The following is a 22,099-nucleotide window of genomic DNA, read 5'->3' as shown; positions in this document are numbered from 1 at the left end:
TAATATTTCACAATATTACTGTTTATACATGCAGCATTGGTGAGCAGAAAAATGTATTTTGCCAACATTAAAAAAAAACAAAAAACATAATTATTCCAAACTTTTGATTGGTGAAGTTATGTGAACTTTTAAATGCTATTTCTCGTTGGACCTGTAAGCTACTCATTTTCTCAGCAATGATCACTAAGGCATGGACAGCAGCGGGGCTTAGAGAGTAGAGGAAGTAGGCATGAACACTGGCATGAGACTCATTAGCATGGGCATCACGGACAACTTCCCTACCAGCTGATGACTATGAACGCTTGCCACCTCTGCACGTACTGACAAAAGCTGAGTGGACAAGCAGAGAGTAACCTTTCCCCCAGACAGGGCAGAAAGAAAAGGAATGAAGTGGAGGTTAAAGCCGGATGGAGGCGAATACCCAGACTCGGGTAAGTGAGGATGGCGTTGACTTGGCGCAGGTAAGGCGAGGCAGGCTGGGCATGATTCAATCAGCAAGGAGGACTCCCACACCCATTACATCCTTTTCATTCAAGAGTCAACAGGATGTGACATATGAGGCACATCCTGTCAGGGCTATGTGCAGTGGCTGTGGTGTTTTTGGGCAAAACCTCTGCTCCAGACTCAGTCATGTTATCAGAGCCGTTTACTCAGACAGCTGTGCTGGACTGGACTCACAAATGGAAACTCTCTCACTTCAGAGAGTTACACTACCTCAGGCACTTGCTTAGAGTGTTTATACATGTGCATACATAAGAGTTATGTTAAAAAACGATTCGGTCATTCCTATTATGCAGAACTTTTTCATGTCTCTATATACCCACTGTAACCCTAACGCTCAAAATAATTAATTGGTTTGAGTAGGGTAAACTTAAATTAAACAAATTAGTTCAATCAAATTAACCTTTATAAGTATTTAGAACTTTAATTTTCTTTAATTTTTAAGAGTTCACAAAACTAACACATTTTAAGTAATCTGAATTGTTTTGAGTTTTATGAACTCGTTTCTTTTCATTTAGACAAACCCAAAAATGTACCTGAAACTGGGCTAGGATTTCCATTTCCCAGCATGCTTGAAAACATTGTGTTACCAGTTACATTTACATTTAATCGTTTACATTTTATCCAAAGCGACTTACAAATAGCAGAAGCAACTACACGGTAAAAAATGATTTAGAAAAAAAGTTACCTGGTTGCCTTAAAATTAATTAAATGTTCATTAAATGTTCATTGAGTTAATTGAAATTAAAATGTTGAGTTAATACAATGACTTTTTTTTGAGATTCGACAATCGAAAATATTATTAAAAGATTTTGTAAGCATATTGGGTAAATGTGTGTGTTTTTTTTTCTGATGAGGCAGTGAAACATGCCAAATAGTGCTATTTTCATCATTTATCAAACATTTTATGTGGTTCAGATACAATAATATTTTGAGTTTCTATTTATTCAACAAATTTCCTTCATTGTATCAACTCAAATTTTTAATTTCAATAAACTCAAAATTTTAAGGCAGCCAGGTTACTTACTTTTTTAAGTTAAACTAACAAAAATTGTTTGCAGTGTAAACAAGGGCAAAAACCTGCAAGTTCTGTAAAAAGTTAATGTAGCTAGAATACACATACTACAGTAAAATACTTTTTCAAACAAACAAACAAACAAACAGAAAAATGAATAGAATGGTTAAGTGCTAGTCTTTCTTGATCAGATGCTGCTGGAAAAGACTCGGCTGCTTGAATTGAGATAGGCAGGTCGTTCCACCAGGTGGAAATGGTCCAGGACAAGGTCTGTGAGAGTGATTTATGCTTCTTTAGGATGGCACCATGAGGCGTTGTATATACAGGTCCTTCTCAAAAAATTAGCATATTGTGATAAAGTTCATTATTTTCCATAATGTAATAATACTGTAAAAAATAAACGTTCATATATTTTAGATTCATTGCACACCAACTGAAATATGTCAGGTCTTTTATTGTTTTAATACTGATGATTTCGGCATACAGCTCATGAAAACCCAAAACTCCTATCTCAAAAAATTAGCATATTTCATCTAACCAATAAAAGAAAAGTGTTTTTAATACAAAAAAAGTCAACCTTCAAATAATTATGTTCAGTTATGCACTCAATACTTGGTGGGGAATCCTTTTGCAGAAATGACTGCTTCAGTGCGGCGTGGTGTGAAGGCGATCAGCCTGTGGCACTGCTGAGGTGTTATGGAGGCCCAGGATGCTTCGATAGCGGCCTTAAGCTCATCCAGAGTGTTGGGTCTTGCGTCTCTCAACTTTCTCTTCACAATATCCCACAGATTCTCTATGGGGTTCAGGTCAACCATTTACCAGTGGTTTTGGCACTGTGAGCAGGTGCCAGGTCGTGCTGAAAAAGAAATCTTCATCTCCATAAAGCTTTTCAGCAGAAAGAAGCATGAAGTGCTCCAAAATCTCATGATAGCTCGCTGCATTGACCCTGCCCTTGATAAAACACAGTGGACCAACACCAGCAGCTGACATGGCACCCCAGACCATCACTGACTGTGGGGACTTGACACTGGACTTCGGGCATTTTGACATTTCCTTCTCCCCAGTCTTCCTCCAGACTCAGGCACCTTGATTTCCGAATGACATGCAAAATTTGCTTTCATCCGAAAAAAGTACTTTGGACCACTGAGCAACAGTCCAGTGCTGATTCTCTGTAGCCCAAAGTGTCTTGACCTGGGGAATGCGGCACCTGTAGCCCATTTCCTGCACACGCCTGTGCACGGCGGCTCTGGATGTTTCTACTCCAGACTCAGCCCACTGCTTCCGCAGGTCCCCCAAGGTCTGGAATCGGTCCTTCTCCACAATCTTCATCAGGGTCCGCTCACCTCTTCTCGTTGTGCAGCCTTTTTTGCCACACTTTTTCCTTCCCACAGACTTCTTACCCTCTCGCTTGAGGGTGTCAATGATGGCCTTCTGGACAGGGTCAGGTCGGCAGTCTTACCCATGATTTTGATTTTGAGTAATGAACCAGGCTGGGAGTTTTTAAAAGCCTCAGGAATCTTTTGAAGGTGTTTAGAGTTAATTAATTGATTCAGATGATTAGGTTAATAGCTTGTTTAGAGAACCTTTTCATGATATGCTAATTTTTTGAGATAGGAATTTGGGGTTTTCATGAGCTGTATGCCAAAATCATCAGTATTAAAACAATAAAAGACCTGAAATATTTCAGTTGGTGTGCAATGAATCTAAAATGTATGAAAGTTTAATTTTTATCATTGCATTATGGAAAATAATTAACTTTATCCCAATATGCACATATTTTAAGAAGGACCTGTATACTGTATATATTGGGTATATTGGTGCAGAGCCGGATGTTGCTTTGTAGATGAGCACCAGTTAGCAAGTCAGTATATATTATATATTGAACTAGCTAGTTAAAGCTTGCCAAGTTTCCACTAATAAAATATTTAAGTTGAGATCACATGAAAATGTAACCCCTTTAAGTTTAATATATGATTTAGATTAATCAAATATTTCGTGTTATGAGTAATTAGACTGTATGAGTACAAAATCTGCAAGTTCTGCTTACTTAAACTTTGAATTTCTTTTTCCTGCTTCTTTTTTTCTCAGGTGTTTCTTAATTCTTTTCACTTATTTCACTTTATTGCTATTAAATTTATTTTATCTGTGTCTTCAATTTCGCTTACACTTTTGTAATATCCCTTTAACTAAAAAACAAAAGTGACATTATTTTGTGGAAAAACAAGCAGTATTATAATTATAATTGTAATAGAAAGGGGTTTGATGTTTTGTGGTAAACATTCTGTTAAAATCACTACATAATACAAAATAACCAAATTTCTTTAATTGACAGCCTCATGTAAGCTAACTCCCAATTCCTCCCAGAACAAGTGCTCACCATGGCTCTTTATTTCCTCTCTTCTTTTCTGTAGGGAATCATTAAATCATTTTCTTGCCATTGTGTAAATAATTAAGTTAAAATGAATAGTTAGAAAGTGCCTAAGTGTGGGGAGAGCATAGTACTGAAGGTTTGGTATAAACTATAAATTACATCTCAGGCATATTCATTTTTAAAAAAGTACAGGGCTCAAAAAGTACTGCATAAGAGGAATGATATGAATGGCTATTAGGCAATTTTCTTACATTTATTATAATTCTCTCTGTGTGCGCATGTCTCTTCAATACATTATGTCTCATTCTGCATTACTATGTCTGTGCATTTGTGTGCTAGACGGTGAATTAAGAGCAACGGCTTATCACGTCACGTCACATCACATTAATATCAATTAAGATATGTCAAAACTGTTATATTAGTCATATACACATTGAGGGCAAAGTAAGTGCTTTAACTCTTAACTCTCGCCTGAGGTCTAATTAATGAACCAATTACTGCTGTAAAGATGAGGGAAGCAGGCTCACATATGGGTGCTACACTGCGCTCTGGATGTGCTCAGCACTATTACATGTAGCTTAATGAAAAGCCAAATGGAGAAGCCACACTGTCCAGCAAGGCATGATGGTCTACTGGAAGACTGACCCCTCGCTTAGCTGAATAAAGCTACTGGTGTTCTCCTCCTGGGGGTCGTCTTCAGGAGCAATCTGGGCCCAGCTGCCTGAGCCACTTTCCTCACTGCTAGCGCTGAGAGAGCGTCGCTCCACCTCCACACCTGTAGAGGCCACTGAGGAGGCTCTGTCTTTGGCACTGTTAAGGGGGGAAAGAGGACACACGGCAAAACTGCAGTGTCAAAATGAGCCAGTAATGCGACTTGATGACTGATCCGTAAGCAGCAGCTGATGTTCTTTTCAATGTAAAATTGCTCTTTTAAAAAAATAAAATAAATAAATTTGCACAGTTTGCTCAAAAAATCTTTCGCTGTCCAGAGCCTGGGTCAAGAAAATACAAAAACAAGAATGTTTTAAAAATGGGTTTTAATATTGTGTTTAAAACTGGAAAAAAATCTGCTTTTCTTTAAAAGGGTCCTTAAAAGCCTTTTACAAGACATGGAGACCCTTGTTAAATTATATTGATACAATTGACCTGTCACTTGAAAATACAGATGAGGATGAAGTCATTATTTTGTATTATTTTGCATTATTATTTTTTTCCTTTTTTCTACTATTTATTATTATTATTGTTTGAATTGTATATTTATTGTGTCATTTAACTATAGCATTTATAGTAATCTTATTTTTATTTGTATGTGTTATGTGGCTGTCCTAGCGGGTTCAAGGAGGGTGATGTGATTGGGAAGGGGGGATTGTTTGGGGAGAAAAGCAGTGCTGTGGTGTTTTATGTTCTTTATATACAAGATGTTGTATCTGCACAAAATACCAATATATATATATATTAAAAAAAAGGTTTTACAAAGGAGAACCATTCCACCCCTTTATAGAGATCCATGCTTTTATAGACACCATGTGTTATGTGAAGCAAATCAATATTTTGTGCTGTCTTCTAAAGTTTTAAAGGGGAAATGAACTGAGAAATCAAACTTGATCTTTTGACATATAAGAGGTCATTGTGTTATAGAAAAACACTAAGTTTCAGATTTTTTTTTTAACCAATAGATCGTTGGTTCTATTCCAAAACAGAGAATTAATTTGTCACTATGTTGCATTTTCTTCTTGTTTCGGTTTAACCTTTCAAAAGCATACCAAAATGTGGTCTAGCAAGTCACGTGAGTAAAACTATCCTTTTATTGGCCAGAGTTTCCTCTGCGTCATCCATCAAGATGATTGACAACACTGCTCCATGAGCTTTATTTGTAACTGTTGAGACACATGCAATCACTATGCGAATGTTGTTGTCATTTTCGCTGTTAAATTATATGAAGCATTTGTTTTAATACGGCAGCAAATTCAAACGCACTCTCTCTGGATCTCCCAATGCTGTCTATGGTATCAGGACCATAGAACGTAAAAAAATATGGACGACGCAACTTCATCCGTTTCCGCTGACCAGAGTTGAAGCTTTCAGACGGCCAGCACAGTGCTGACATCTTGGGACCAGAGTCTGCGCAGTAGAGATCAGCAAGTACAGCCGCAATATCAAACGCCCGCCCACACTCTCACAGACACAGAACAATTAATTATGTTGGTGTGAATTAAACAGTTATGGAAATGTAGAAATTAAAGCTAAAGCTTTAATCTACTCTCAAAAAGCCTGTTAGTGCTTTAGTGACAACTTCACTCAGAGGAGACGTTGATCTGAGCTGTCAATCATGATGTCACAACCCCCCCCCCCCCCTTCCGTTTTTATAGCATCAAATAATTAACTAAAACTAAACTTATTTAAAAAATGAACACTTGAAATCATTGTGATGGTAACTGCTTACAATGACAAACTAACTTTGGGGAAAAAATATTTAAAGTGTAATTTTCATTGTTTAATTTGCCTCACGTCCATTAGAAAGCCCAGTGGAGCAGATATATTGGGACCGGCCGCCTGGGGGCGATCGAGGCGCGGAGGCTTCAGTTTCTGAGAGGGGTGCTGCAGGCTTGGTCAGGACATATGCAAACACTGAACAAATGTTATAATGCAGCTAGAGCAGAAATCAAAGCTTCATTGGGACAGCATTTCCGCACAGAAAATAGTAATTACCCTAGATTTTGAAGATGAAGAGTTGCTTTGTCGTTTTTTAACTGTGATAACTAATGTGTTCACTCACATAATCAGAAACTACTGTTATTTATTTAGCACATTTCCACTGTTCCGAATTATAATACCATTGTGTTTGTTGGTCAGTTGTGTCTGATTGGTTTCACACCTCAAGCAAACCGTCTTAGGGTTTGTTTGCAATCGGGCCGAGACCACCGTGTTCAGGCAAACTCGGAGTGATTGTTTTGGTGAGGATCAGAGTTGCCGGGTTCACATATATGCCTAAACGAACCAAACCAAGGTAGAAAACGCACCAGGTTTTGGAACAAATGCTAAGGTGTGAAAGCACCCTCATAAACCCTTGTTATCTGAAAAGAGCTATTATTGAAACCAAGCTGCCAAAACAACTTGCTTTTTACTTCCTCTTCCTTATTATGTATTAGAAACGAGTAAATCAGCACAAGACACAGAACAGTGCCTACTTACATCATAACCCACTGGTGCAGTAAAATCAGTCTCCAACGTGGCCTTCTTATGTAAAAATCCTACTAGCATTGTAAGTGCACCAAAAATTAAAAAATTAATTAATGACCTCATTAACATTTGAGCAACTTTTCCTGCTAATTTTCTTTACCAACTTGAGTCAAATTTATACAGTTGATTTGAGATGTTTTAACACGTTGTGCTGTGAGAAGTTGAAGAATTAAGGCTTAACTTCTGATAGCAAGAATGTGTATGATTTTATGTAGACTGTACCTGCTTTTGGTTGCTGTCTCACTCTCTCTACCACTTTGTGGCTGGATCTGAGGGTATGCTTCCCTGTGGTGGGGCCCAACCCTTCCCTTGTCTTCTGAAGCCTCTTCTCTTTGATCTGGTTCAATGTGAATCAAGGGTACCTCCCTCTGCCCCCGCCACGCTTGCCTCACACAGGAGGACCTGTGGGAGCTACTGCTATTTTCCTGACGCTCCAAGCTTGGCCGGTTTCCACCATTTTCACGACGAGACTGTTTAAAGCCATGTCTTCTTTCTCCAACTGGAATTCGTGGCTGACACGCAGCCACAACGCCGTCCTGTTGGCCTCCAAGCAATGATTTGCCACTCTCTACAATGTCTGCTGCTAGACGATTAGCAAAGAGCTGTACATGTGGCTGTGAGTCGGCAGAATCGAGTTCCATGCTGTCCTCTGAGGGCTCCGCAATGATCTTATTCTTGCGCATTAGGGACTCAATAGAGCTGGCCCAGGTTTCGTGAATCAGCATGTCTGTGATTTGGTCTGTTTGGCCACGCTTATACAAGCAAGAATCAGACTTGCAGAGTCCAGTTGATGACACAGAGTTGGTTGGATAGATGTTGAGCGAGTCCCCATGTACATTTCGAGCAAAACCATCGAATGAATTAGCCTTGATGGGGGAGTTTACAGTTAGTCTGGAGTCTGAGGATCGCCTGTCAGGAACAGAAGACTGACGGATGCAAAACAGGGATCTGGGGGACGGGGGTAATAGGCTATTACTCCACTCTTTGGTCTTGGTCATACTGTAGTCCTTGTTCTCCTTGTCCATGTCTTTCAGCATGAAGCGATAAAACTCCTCCGTGATACTCTCAGTGCTGGACTGCTTTGAGAGACAAGATGATGTCCGCACATTGAGGTGTCCGTTTTTTTTACTAGCAGCTTGCTGAACAGCTGCTGCGAGGATGCTGCTGGCATTCTTCCCAGCATAGTAGTCCAGCAGAAGGTCAAACCCTCGACCCTCTGTCTCCATCTGGTTCACCATGAACCGAGAGAACTCATCCGTAATGCTCTCACAGCTGGACTGCTTCGAGATAGAGCTACCTCTGCTCAAATTATGCCCAAGCCTGTTTCCTGGTCCCAAAGTGTTTAGCATTCCGGAGGGATCACCATCCTCCTCTGGAATGCTCTCATAGCTTGACGCTTTCCCCCTGCTGCTCCATTTCTCACACTGTAGGCGACTACGAGATGACTGGCCAGATTTGGACGTGTCCACCACATTTAATTCCGGGCAGTTCATTATCCTGGCTGTGACCTCTGACGCAAAAAGTGCAAATGGATCAGAAGTTGTGGGTTCATCTAAATTGACAGTTTCATCCACGACACGGTTGACCAGACGCTCCATGAGTTCAGGCTGTTCTTCGGTTTTACGTTTGATTTCACTGAGGCGTGGAGGTCTATGTTTTTTGGTAACTGTGGTGCCATTTTGTGACTCCTTTCGACGGAGTGCTGCAGCTGTGCGACAGGGCAGAAACAGCCCCTCTGCACCTTCTAACCCACCCTTTAAGGCGCAGAACCATGGCTGCTTTCCGCTCGAGTTCTCCAGGCATATCGCTGCCAGCTCTGTAGCCATAGATACCACTGTGGTCGCCAAGTCTTCTGCAAAGCATGTGACAGGAGTTTTGGACTCACTTGAATCCATTTTAAGTGCAACAAGTGCTCCTGAAGAGGATGATACAGACTGCCGTCTGGTCTCGCTCTGTCCTCCTGCCCTCCCTCGTGCCATGTGAAGTGGTGAGCTTTCAGCTGAAGGGAGCGCAGAGTCTGCAGTCTTGTCACTTCTGCTTAGCTGCCCTTGCAGGTCAGATTGTTCTTTGACCATAGTGGCAGTCACTCTGTTCAGAGTAAGTCTGTATGGTTCTTTCAGTTTAGGCTCCTTTTCTCTCTCATCCTGTATGTGCTTGTGCTCTCTCTCTCTTTTCCCTATGAGAGCAGACAACTTCTCCACACTGCCTCGCCTCTCATCATAATTATAAGCCTGACTTGGCTCAATCAAACGCTGTAATTGGCTGAATGCTTCCCTGCTCGACTTGGTATCAGCCTCATACTCCCTAAAGTTGACACTGCCTTCTTGTCTGTCACATGATCCCATATTACATTTTGAAATTTCACTGATTTTCCTTGATGTTACACATAGGACATCAAAGAGCAAATTATTCACACAATCCAAGAGGAAACCTTCAATGTTTGGGGCATCTTTTCCAGGACCCTCAAGCTCTTTTCTCTTCTCTGCCTTCTCAAGTGCATTTTGAAAGATGCTGTCTGATATTTCCTGGGTAAAGTTATCCATGTCCTGTTGTTCTTGATATGGCCTTCTTGGATTTGTGATGCCATCCACTATCTTGTTATGTGTGGTCTCAAGGAAATTTGCAATGCTTGAATAACTTTGTCTATGGGTGAGCACAGCTGAAGCCTCCCTGAGGAGAACCTCAGCTACATTGGCTCTGAAAGCCTCAACGCTGATGCCCTCTGCAATGCTACAGTGGAGAGGAATTGCAGTTGAAGCTTGGGCAACTGACAGAAGTCCCAAAGAGGCAGAATACATGTCTGTCAAGTCTTCATTATCCCCAGAGTCATCTGCTAGATCTACCGCGGCTACGGCTCCAGCGACCTGAGACATTCCACATACTGCAGAGGAAAATGAATACTCCCCTTGTTCGATTTCACTCCCTTCTTCTTCGTCATCCTCACACTCATCTTCTTCTCCTGACTCCAGTGTGAGTTGTTCTGTGACCTGAGGGGCGGTAATGGTACCGATGACACTTGCAGCACATGCCAAAGCTATTTCTACCGACTTGGTGGAGTGTCCAATTGGCGAGTTCTGCTGGGGGTGATGACCATGCTTCGTTCCGGCCTTATTTACAATATCATGCTCTAATGTCCCATGTGGCTGTGCTTCTGGCCACTCTGTTACCTCCTCACTGTTGTCAGGACTCTGGACAATCACGATTTTAGGAAGTTCAAAAGAGCAGGCTCGAGCCCTCGGTGGCTCTTCAGTGGAATGGCTTACGTCACTTGAGTGCTGTGAGGTGGTGGACACACTCACAGCTGCCTCCGTTACAAAAGAAGGCTCATCTTGTGACAAACGAATGAAAGCATCTTGCAGGACTGATTCAGCTAGATTGGTGGCATAGTGACCAGCTGACTCACTGGTGTGACGACTGACTTTGTTTTTGGGGCTGGCGGGTAGGCCTCTTGAAGGGCAGGAATATGTTCTTGAAATCTTTTGGGAGTTGGAAGAGGTACAGAGGGTCTCGGAGTCCTCACTATCCTCTCTCTCCACTTCATTCCTCCTTTGGGCGTGGGCTGCTCTCAACACCTTAACCGACTCAGGCAAAATAGAAATCTCAGGATCTGCAAAAAGATAGACATGTGACAGGATTGGTGGTGGAGGTGGTGTAGAGAGAGAGGAAATAGATTAAAGATAGACCTCCTTTCATCATTTGCAATAATTAATGCACATGTAAATTAAGCACATTCACAGGCCAAGCAAGAAATTAGAGACCGAAGGAGATATGTGGAGTTATAAGTAAGAATGAAAGATGAAACTGAGAAAGGAGGTAAAAAGTCATTGCCTGTTATGTCCAGTAGATATTGTGAGTCAGAGCTCCAAGGCAAGCGATCCATAACTCACAGTTATATTTGTATCAGTTTTCCTTTTTACATAACCATAACCAAATGCAGATCTATATCTGGGCCATTTATGAATATTACATTGGCTTTGAGAAGAGCATAACCTTCACACAGTATTACTTCTAATTTCATATGAGAGATTAATTATAGATTAGCCCAGCAGAGCCCAGTGTATCTTGTCTCTTTAATATTAGACTTGCGGCGAGTTTCACCACATGTACATATCCAGGGGTCTGGCTTACTGTTAGAGGCCAAAGCAGTGGCACAAAGTAATGCAATACAACACTTTCATACATGCACAATGGAAATGCATAAGACGTTTTGGGGCCAGCACTTCTTTTTTAGGGAGACTTCTATGCTATATATGCAAATACAACATTCATAAAATGTTTTGCTACTCATGTTTGTGCATATTTTTCTTTCCCATACTCATTAACATAGATTGAAGACAATTAATTGTTTCACTGCTGTATGTTCCGGTGCATCCATGCTGTTGCTTGGTTACTCTGTATCTAAATAAGCATAGTAGATTGCAGATATGATAAAGTAATTTTATAACCAGTGCAACCTAGACAAAAGTTAAGTTGAAATCCAATCACGGACAAAAGGACTCACAAATAGTTTTTATCTATTCGATTCAAGCCATTCAATTTCTGAACAAAGCATGAAACACTAACTCCCCATTATCTTCCCTGACTGTTACCTTGATTGTTGCACAAAGCATTTGCACTTTTTGTTTTTTTTGTATATTTGGACTCTATTTATATAGTATTTTTTGTGTAAGGGAGACTGGCAAAGAAAGAATTTCATTGTGCAGTTAAAACTGTTTTTTTTACTGTGCGAATGACAATAAATATCTTTAATCTTGGAATTATTCCCAAAGGCAAAACTAAAGACTTTATTTATGGTTGCAAATTTATGTGACATGCCCAAATTGTTTTGATAGCTATAATCTCATTCGTACTGACTGGGGCTACATTGTGTTACTAAACTAAGAAATAGCCTTGGGATGGAAACACTCCCAAACAGTCCTCCAAACAGAGCCAACTCTTATCGAAGCAGACTCGAAGATAGCAAGAAAGCGTAAATGGCTCTTTCAATGCTTTTTCAAACATAATTGAAGCAATTTTCTGTCTATTCAAAAGGTGGACAGGAGGAAGATGCAGCAAAAGGGCTAGAGCTGCACTAAAGTTGCATTTTCTCATTACATACAATGACAGAAGATAACATATAAACTTAGAATGAGGCGTCTGGCTGATCTTTTGGATGGATTGATGAATTGGATGCCTGGATGTATTAATAGATGGATAGACTGTTTACCATTTCTGAATGGGTCATCCTCACTGTCTTCCCCAAGCTGCTCGGAAGCAGTGAGAAAGTCTTCTTCTATGGATGAAACAGAGCGGTTGGTGTCATCTTCAGCAGCTCTCTGACCAGCCAATCGGCCATGTCTCTGCCTCTCTTGCCCTGACTGTAGTCCAATCAGGAATTTGTTGATCTCAAAAACGACACTGTTAGTTTGGTTAGGGCGGCGCCCACAGGAACAGTGCACCAGACAGACATCCGCTGTTCTCTGGCTCTGAAAGTCACATACATATACACACACAGTTTAACCAGACAGGCTGTAAAGCTGTGAAATTATGTCAGATGTTCTGGTCTATATTCATATCTTACCTGTGGGTGGCTTGGGTCATGCTGGCAGGAGTCCGGTGACTCTAGGCTGCTGAGAAGCAGAATCTCATTTTCTTTGGGTTGCCGCACTCCGAGAGACTCAATTAACCGGGGCAGCTCTGGGCACACTGAGGCCAATTTCTGTAGGGAAAATTAATGCTAATATTCAAAGCACATAAATGTGGGTCTTTGCTTGCATTATCTTGGTAATTTGTATTGTTTCTAATTTCCCTTTTAATTAGATGAACATTGTTTATGTTGTACGCTTAGGAATGATGAAAGACTCGTTATTAACTAGAATAATTGAATGAATTAGAAATGACGGGGTGGAGGGGAGTGAATATTTATTCAGAGATTAATAAAAAAAAGTCAGCTGGGAATGATAAAAAGCATTAGACAGTTTACTAGTGTTAGTTACAAATTCCCTGGGAATCAAACCCATGACTGCTAGCATCATGCACGGCTGAAAATAAAGGAAAGGTAATCTCCACCCACCTTGATGTAGCTGTCGTCATGTCGATCAGGGGTGTGTCTGTCCAGGTTTACAAAGCAGATCTGAGAAGAGAGAGGCTGAGTTTAGAGAAATAGCACCTGTTAAAGTAAGGTAAAGTATCTGTAGACATATGTTTTGGTATACAAACACAGTATATCCAAAGTTATATACAAATAACCGAGGCCAGCTAGTAAAAGCTGAGCTGATCTCAAGAGTTATGTCAGGGACAGATGCTAGCGTACCGTCTCCCATGCCAGAGATGCCGGTTTGAGTCCCGCTTGGATTAGAGCGAGTAAGACTGGAGGGGTTACATTGGTGCCGTGACCCAGGTGGGAGTGGGGTTTAGGGGGACGAGTGTAACAGGGCAGCTAGTGAGAGGTGCAGGTAAACCTCACTCCCTAGATCTCAAGAGGCACTTTAGACACTGAGGCCTTTAGCGTCCTTGTTAGCGTGCCCACCTCCCATACCAGAGATGCCAGTTCAAGTGCTGCACGGAGCAGGGAGAGTATGACCGGAGGGATTATATACACACAGGACACTGAAGATCAGCTCTGAAAATCTTCTCATCAAAATAATGACTTAAAGAACAAGTTTACAGATTTCAAGCAGCTTTGTATTGTTATAATGTCAGTAGGATCTGTAAATGTGTACAATGTGTACTCTTTCTCTATGTTGCCTGCACCAGGCTCTACCTGTGCTTATTTGTGAACAAAATCATGTCATTTTACGTCATACTGGAGACTTTTTTGACAGCTCCAGGGCTATTGTTAAAACTACAGATCATACTACTGCATTTTTGTATCCCTGCCCATGGACAGTCGGATCGACAGGCAGTGCACAGGGCTTTTTCGGTATTGAAGTTTCTCGACCGTTTTTATAAAAGGGAACACAAAGCTACCGTTGGCCTTCGGAAGACCTGGAATACAGTGCGTGAGTTACACGGACCACTTTTACGGTCATTTTATGATTTTTTTTGTTGTTTTCATGGAATAACACAAGTAAATTTAACTTCAAATTACTGCTTATAAAAACCTTAATCTCTTTCTCGCTCATGTTTACAGAGCTTCAACAGCACTTATTTTCACTCATTTATGACTCTTAAGTGCAAAACACCAATCTTGCGCTGGTGGTTTGGAGTGTCTCAGCTGTCAGGTGGCACTATTAATGTACTGTGGTGCTGACAGGAGACTCAGTCACTGCCTTTTCTGAGCTATAAAGAAACACACACACACACACACACACACACACACACACACACACACACACACACACACACACACACACACACACACACACACACACACACACACACACACACACACACACACACACACACACACACACACACACGTTTTTTATGAAGAAAATGTGCGTTGTGCTTGCTCATGCAAAAGATGATGCTGGTTTGCAACCATTCTCGCCTGACAGCAAACGGTTGTTAGTGTTTTGCTAGGTGACGGTTAGTGTGCCAATTGCACAGATAAGGAAATTAGCTTGTATATGATGACACAATGTCCTACGCTCTTTTCTACACTAACATTCCAGGAAAAAAAAGCCAAATAAACAATTTTTAAAAATATAATGCAAAATAAAGTGCCATTTTGGGGAAAAATTATGCCTGTTTATGTTACCAATTCAAAGAAATATGGTCATTTTGTAAACTAATTTGAGGTGTCATTCAAGATGCAAGACAGTTTACAAATTCACAATCACAGAAACAATAACAGGGACTGTGATAGGGACCCAAGCGTTCACCAGAAGAAAAACACCTGGGTGTAAAAATAGAAGCAATGTTGGAGTCCAACAATTTTTTTTTATTAACAGCAGATGTGCAAAAATGTGCAAAAAATATGATAAAGGAGAAATAAAAAAAGACTATAAACTAGATCTGCAACAGTACCAAATCCCCTCATCAACAATTGAGGCCAGAGTTTCAGTGTGCTCAAGCAACACTTCAATAACCTTGTTCCTCATCTTTAACCATGATCTCTCCTCCAATCCTCTAGTGATGGCTGCTTTATATACACTCTAAAAAAAAGCTTGGTTGTTTTAACCTAATGTTGGGTCAGATATGGACAATTGGGTTGTTTTAACCCAGCAAGTGAGTTGTTTTAATACTGCGGTGCGGTTAAATATTTGCTTAAGACAACCCAATCACTGGGTTAAAACAACCCAATCGCTGGGTTAAAACAACCCAATCGTATACACACATTTTCCCACTTGATAATTGGAACATACAATTTTTATCAAATTAACTCTTGCTTCAACCTTGACAAATAAATACACCAAATGATTAAAAACAAGAGTTAAAATAAATCAATAAATATAATAAATAAGATGGATAAAATTGACCTTCATTGGCACAAACTTTCCATAAATAGCTAAAATGAGCTTTCCCCTTCAGTTCATTCTTTAAAGCCAAGCCCACTCAGCTAAAATAGGAACTAAAACAGAAAACCCAACTAACTTGATAAATATGAATAAAACCAAGGAACTGATTATTAGTAGAAATGTTATTGGAGGTATAGAACCTTTGATACTTGATGGATATCAGATAGAGATGGTTGAAAGTTTCAAATATTTAGGAACATTTATTGATAGTAAATTGACATTTACTGGAAATGTTGAGTATGTCTTTTAAAAAAAAGAAGCAATGCAGAGATTAAATCTTCTTAGGAGGTTAAAACATTTTTGTGTGAGTGAAAATATTTTAGAGATGGTTTATAAGAATCTTGTCGAGAGTGTTATATGTTTTAATATGACTATGTGGTATGAGCTTTTGCCAGTTAAAGAAAAGCAACAAATGTGCAGAGTAGTTAAAAGTGCTAGTGTAATTGTAGGACAACCACAAAGAAAACTGAATGAAATTGATCAAACTAGAGTCAAACAAAAAGCACAGGATATTATTGAAGATTGTTCTCATCCCTTGAATATTACATTTCAGCTTTTACCATCATAAAAGACGTTTTAGGCAACATCAAGCAAGGAAAAAGGTGTATCAAATGTCATTTGTGCCAACGGCTGTTAGAATTTTAAATAATGTTATCTGAGTGTGTGAGGAGAGATTATGTTACTTGTATTTTTTATGTTTGTGTGAATAGGTTTTTGCGGTGAAGCCAAAGACAAATTTCCTCTGGACAATAAAGGAACGAACGAACGAACGAACGAACTAACTAACTAACTAACTAACTAACTAACTAACTAACTAACTAACTAACTAACTAACTAACTAACTAACTAACTAACTAACTAACTAACTAACTAACTAACTAACTAACTAACTAACTAACTAAATATTATCAAATGTGCAGGAACAATAAGAACACAGTAATGAAAGACAATACATAAAGTAAACATTGTGATTCATTTTGGACTAAAATAGTTAAACTAAAAATATATTTTTTTTTAGCAAAAATTAAATTACTAAAACTTTAAAATGAAAATGGAAAACCTAAAAATAAAAAATAGTTAAAAAAGGTCTGTATAGGTCTCTTCCCAGTAAATCTCTTAGTAAGTACGTCTGAACAGTCTCATTCTGGAAATGACTCCAACACATACAAAACATCCACTGCTGAGAGAACACAACTGTTCTCTTACAGCTACAGCACGACTAGGAGAATTTGCTGAAGGTTTAAGGTTAGAAGAAGTGATTCAGGAAAGTATACACTCTAAAAAATGCTGGGTTAAAAACAACCCAAGTTGGGTTGAAAATGCACCGACCCAACAATTGATTTGTTTTAACCCAATGGTTGAGTTGTTTTAACCCAATGGTTGAGTTGTTCTTACCCAGCAATTGGGTTGTCTTAAGCAACATTTAACCCAACCACTGGGTTAAAACAACTCAACCACTGGGTTAAAACAACTCAACCATTGGGTTAAAACAAATCAATTGTTGGGTCGGTGCATTTTCAACCCAACTTGGGTTGTTTTTAACCCAGCATTTTTTAGAGTGTAGTAATGTTGTTGACTTATTAAATGAGAATATTAACTGGAAAAGGAAACGGAGAAGGTGACAGAACAAAGAGTTAGCAGCTGAGCCTGAATTAGACTCTGTTTATGCAGAGTGGAAATTTGCATCTCTCACACACACATAACCGAGCGCATTCCTCTCGCTCGCTCATTCTGGTGCCCTTGCACATCTCTGCTCGTCCGACACTATAACATTCATTTACCTCAATGTACTTACACACAACATACTGGACGCTCTCTCTCTTGTTCTCTCTCACACACATCACACATTTATTTGTGCATCATAGTGCGAACTCTCCATTGATGATTTCTGTTTTTATACTGAACTAATGATAATTTCAGCCTAGGCTTAGTGGAAAATGTGCCTCTATCGACATTTTTACAAAACTCCACAATTGTAGCGGTTGCCCTGTATTTTACAATACGTGCACTTACGCATACTTACAGTGTATACTACCTAAGAAAGTAGTGGGCAATACAAGGTAACTACATGAGTTAAGGTTAGGGGTAAGTGCAGGATTAGGCCCTGTCCACATGAACATGGGTATTTTCAAACACGCAGCTTTTTCTATGCGGTTTGGCTGTTCGTCCACATGCAAACGCAGTATCTATTCACTGAAACCAAACTTTTTTAAAACTCCTGTCAGGGTGAACATTTTTAGAAACTCCAGTTGCAGTTGTCGTGTGGACAGTGAAACCGGAAACCTTTTTTCTAGGCTTCTGATTGGTCAACATGGCTTTACGGTTAGAGTTATATTGCCACATGTTGAGTTGGCATGCTCTTGACAGCGCTTCATAGTGTGTTTTTGTGTTTTCATATGGATGCAATTTTTTTTTTAAATGGAGGAGGAAAAACCTCAGTTTATAAAAATACCTGTGTATGTGTGGACAAGGCCTTAGTTCCTAGTTAATACCCAGATAATATATTACTATAATAAGTGTACAGTATGTACACGTGGCACAGGACTGTAAAATAAAACATTACATACACATACACTTCACTGCAGTTTCCAGCTGAAAGGACAAGTACACTGTAAAAAAACATAGTTGGTTTAACTTAAAAAAGTAACCTGGTTACTGTATACTGTTTTAACAGAAACTCAAATTATTATCTTATCTGAACCACATAATTTATCTACGTAAATGCCCAGTCCTTTTCCTGGAGATCTACCTTCCTGTAGAGTTCAGATCCATCCCTGATCCAACACATCTGTCTGTGATTACTTTGCTGGAAGTTAGATCTCCAGGGACTGGTGTAGGTGGTACATTATTTTAAAACGTGATAACCTATATATCTATACCTATTTAGTGCCACTCGCCTGAACGTTTTAAGTCTGAACTACTGTGATACGTACAACAACCAATGTGATACAATGTTGCTCGATTCACATTCATATGTTTCGGGTGAAGCTGATTAGAGATGGGTATTGACACCAATTTTATGATTTGATTCGATTTCAAATCACAAGCTTGCGATTCGATTAAATATAGATCATTTTGGATATACAGGTGCATCTCAATAAACTAGAATGACATGGAAAATGTATTTATTTCAGTAATTCAACTTGAAAAGTGAAACTAATATATTATATAGACTCATGCAAAGGGAGATATTTCAAGCCTTTATTTGTTATAATTTTTATCATTATGGCGTATGAAAGCCCCAAATTCAAAATCTCAGAAAATTAGTATATTGTGAAAAGGTTCAGTATTGTAGGCTCACACTCTAATCAGCGAATTAATCCAAAACACCCACAAAGGATTCCTGAGCCTTTAAATGATCTCTCAGTGTGGTTCAGTACAATTCGCAATCATGTCAAAGACAAAACCATCATTGAAACCCTCCACAATGAGGAAAAGCCTAAAAAGGTAATTGCAAAAGAAGTTGGATGTTCTCAAAGTGCTGCATCAAAGCACATAAATAGAAAGTTAAGTGGAAGGGAAAAGTGTGGAAGAAAAAGGTGCACAAGCAGCAGGGATGACTGCAAGCTGGAGAGGATTGTCAGGAAAAGGCCATTCAAATGTGTGGGGGAGCTTCACAATGAGTGGACTGAGGCTGCATCAAGAGTCACCACACACAGACTGATCCTGGACATCGGCTTCAAATGTTGTCAGAAACTTTTTTCCTGTTGCTGAGTGGTCAAGTCCTCTCTTCTGATTAGAGCAAATTTGGCATTTAATTTGGAAACCAAGGTCCCATAGTCTGGATGAAGAATGGAGAGGCACCAGTCCAAGATGCTTGAAGTCCAGTGTGAAGTTTCCTAAGTCTGTGTTGGTTTGGGAAGTCATGTCAAGGGCTGGTGTAGGTCCATTGTCCAGAGTCTACCATGACATTTAAGAGCACTTCATGCTTCCTTCAGCAGACAAGCTTTATGGAGATGCTGACTTCATTTTCCAGCAGGACTTGGCACCTGCCCACAACATCAACATTTAGCACCTGCTAAAAAGTACCAAGACCTGGTTCAATGACCATGGATTACTGTGCTTGATTGGCCAGCAAACTCGCCTGACCTGAACCCCATAGAGAACCTATAGGGCAGTGCCAAGAGAAAGATGAGAGACATGAGACCGAACAATGCACAAGAGGTGAAGCCTCCTGGTCTTCCACAACACCTCAGCAGTGCCACAGGCTGATAGCATCCATGCCATGTCGCATTGAGGCAGTAATTCATGCAAAAAGTGTCATGATTATACTTTTCAAAGGGCTGACATTTCTGTATTTAAAATCCTTTTTTCTGATTGATTTTATATAATATTCTAATTTTCTAAGATTTTGAATGTTTTTTTTTTCATAAGTTGCAAGCCATAATCATCAAAATTATAAAATAATAAAGGCTTGAAATATCTCACTTTGCATGCAATGAGTAAGGGATAATGTACACCCAGCCGGTTGTTATCGCAGAATAAACCCAGACAGAGTGATCAGGTCTTGCATCGCTCTGAAGGTGTGTATGTGTGTGCGTGCGGTTCGCACTTATATCGTCCGATCTTGCGGTATATGTGTAATATAAAAATAATAGTCCAATCAATCGTGGGTCGATGAGAAATAAATCATTGTGTTTGTTTGATGAAGACGTTTACGAGCCCTGTGATCGAGAGAATCATTCTGGTTGCCGCTTCTCCCTCCATCTCTTCTCTCCCTCATGAACGGACAGGGGAGCTGAAGCTCATTAAATATGCAAATCTTATCCAATCCTAGCTGTGGGCGTTTACTATCAAGTCTCCAGTGCAGCACGGCCACCAAAACCCAGTGTTTTGGAGAGAGCCTCTAAATGAATGTAAAATGTAAAAACCACACAAACGTCATTAGTTGACCTTAGACAACAGTATAAAAAAAGCCAGTTCATGACACCTTTAAGAATGGCAAGGGTTTCAATTCTGTTGAAATCAGTGGAGCTTTCTGTGGAGTTGTGTGTGTGTGTGATATGCTTGTTACTTCCTGCTCATTTGCTGTAATAGAGCATCGCCATCACAGGACGATGATCCGTTTCAAACCACAACAGGAACACCAAATGATTTGGTACTAAGCTAGCTGAAACATTAAACAGACATTCCAGACAGTATTTATGAGGTAGGAGAGAAAACAGACACCACATGTGTATAGTTAACTGTAGAAATACGGGTTCTAAATAAGGATGCATCCATATGAATTTGGTCCGATACTGATAATTTTTTATATTTGAAAGCGGATAACCGATGTACTGACTGCTAAATCTAAATCCAAATTTTAATATAATTTTTGAGAGCCTGATTACAAAAACGAAACTGTCACCATTAAAAGCCATGTAGCAAGCACACAACTATAACGTTCACATTATAATTTTATGTGGCCTATATGACAGACTTTTGAAGTGATTCCAAATCATAATAATGGCAAAATATTTGTAAAAGAGAAAGACAGATGTAAAGTGTGACCAATAGCATTTATAGATTTATAGAAGAAGAAGAAGAAGAAGAAGAAGAAGAAGAAGAAGAAGAAGAAGAAGAAGAAGAAGAAGAAGAAGAAGAAGAAGAAGAAGAAGAAGAAGAAGAAGAAGAAAAAAAAAAAACATCACCAAAGCAAAATGGCACTTCACAGTGTAAGGGCAAGAAGGGCATGTGCTCTGCACAGGTTGAGCCCTACCTGTAATTAATTCAATGGTTAAACTACTGATACTATGCACAAACTATTGTAATTTAAAAAAGGGTAAGAACAAAGTAGAATCCTGAACTTTTAAGCCTCTTTCCTCTTGTGTAATATTCTAATGAACTGATGAAATCACTGGCTCTGTTTGCCTTCTGAAATTCAGAAAGCTGTGACTGAACTTTAATAATTAAGACACTGAGGAAGCAAAGACAATATTTGTTAGAGAGTTCCAACTCAGTCTACCTGCTGTGAGAATAATTTATTTTCCAGCCCAATATAAATTGTGTGTTAATTAACATACCAACGCAAAACCAATGCATATTAATGTGTCTACAAATTTGGATAAATTATGCAAATACCATAGCAAATTCATTATTATATACATTGATTTGATTATAATCAGTGCATCTGGATAGTCTGGATCACTGCCATCATGTGGCATGTCAACTTTTCATTTATTATTCAGAAAAGACGTTCAGCGAAGCGTGTAGGTCAGTAAGCTTAATCAACTAAATATACAGGTTTACTTGCTTACTATTGGTTCAAAATGTATCCATTTATATTACATTTCTCTTTACAGGGCATGGTAACTCATACTCGGAATTTGTCCTCTACATTCAAGTTCAAGTTCAAGAGTTTTATTTGTCACATACACAGTTATACAACCGGCAGTGAAATGTAAACAGGTCCGCTCCATGGACAGCAAATAACAATTAACAAAAAAAGCACAATAAATTATAAAATAGGAATAGGATAAAGGTGCTATATATATATACATATGTAGAATTATGAATAAATCAAGTAAAGAAATAAGAGATGTGGAATAA

The 22,099-nt window shown here is 39.3% G+C and overlaps 1 protein-coding gene across 4 annotated transcripts in view; it reads right to left on the bottom strand.

Moving 5' to 3' along the window:
- sphkap (SPHK1 interactor, AKAP domain containing) overlaps positions 1–22,099 on the bottom strand; it is a 106,597-nt gene that overhangs the window by 17,819 nt on the left and 66,679 nt on the right. For 2 of the 4 annotated variants that reach the window (XM_067420246.1, XM_067420247.1), the window contains exons 4-8: positions 13,180–13,239; positions 12,688–12,825; positions 12,334–12,592; positions 7,350–10,734; positions 4,533–4,697 (exon numbers count right to left, since the gene is read on the bottom strand). In XM_067420246.1, coding sequence (XP_067276347.1) covers positions 4,533–4,697; positions 7,350–10,734; positions 12,334–12,592; positions 12,688–12,825; positions 13,180–13,239 — 4,007 coding nt within the window. The remainder of the gene's footprint in view (positions 1–4,532; positions 4,698–7,349; positions 10,735–12,333; positions 12,593–12,687; positions 12,826–13,179; positions 13,240–22,099) is intronic. The other 2 variants (XM_067420248.1, XM_067420249.1) reach the window with 1 other exon arrangement.

This window comes from Pseudorasbora parva, chromosome 16, assembly GCF_024679245.1.
Source record: "Pseudorasbora parva isolate DD20220531a chromosome 16, ASM2467924v1, whole genome shotgun sequence".
Taxonomy (NCBI): domain Eukaryota; kingdom Metazoa; phylum Chordata; class Actinopteri; order Cypriniformes; family Gobionidae; genus Pseudorasbora; species Pseudorasbora parva.
The sequence above is the reverse complement of the archived record's forward strand: the minus strand, read 5'-3'. Positions and strand labels throughout refer to the sequence as shown.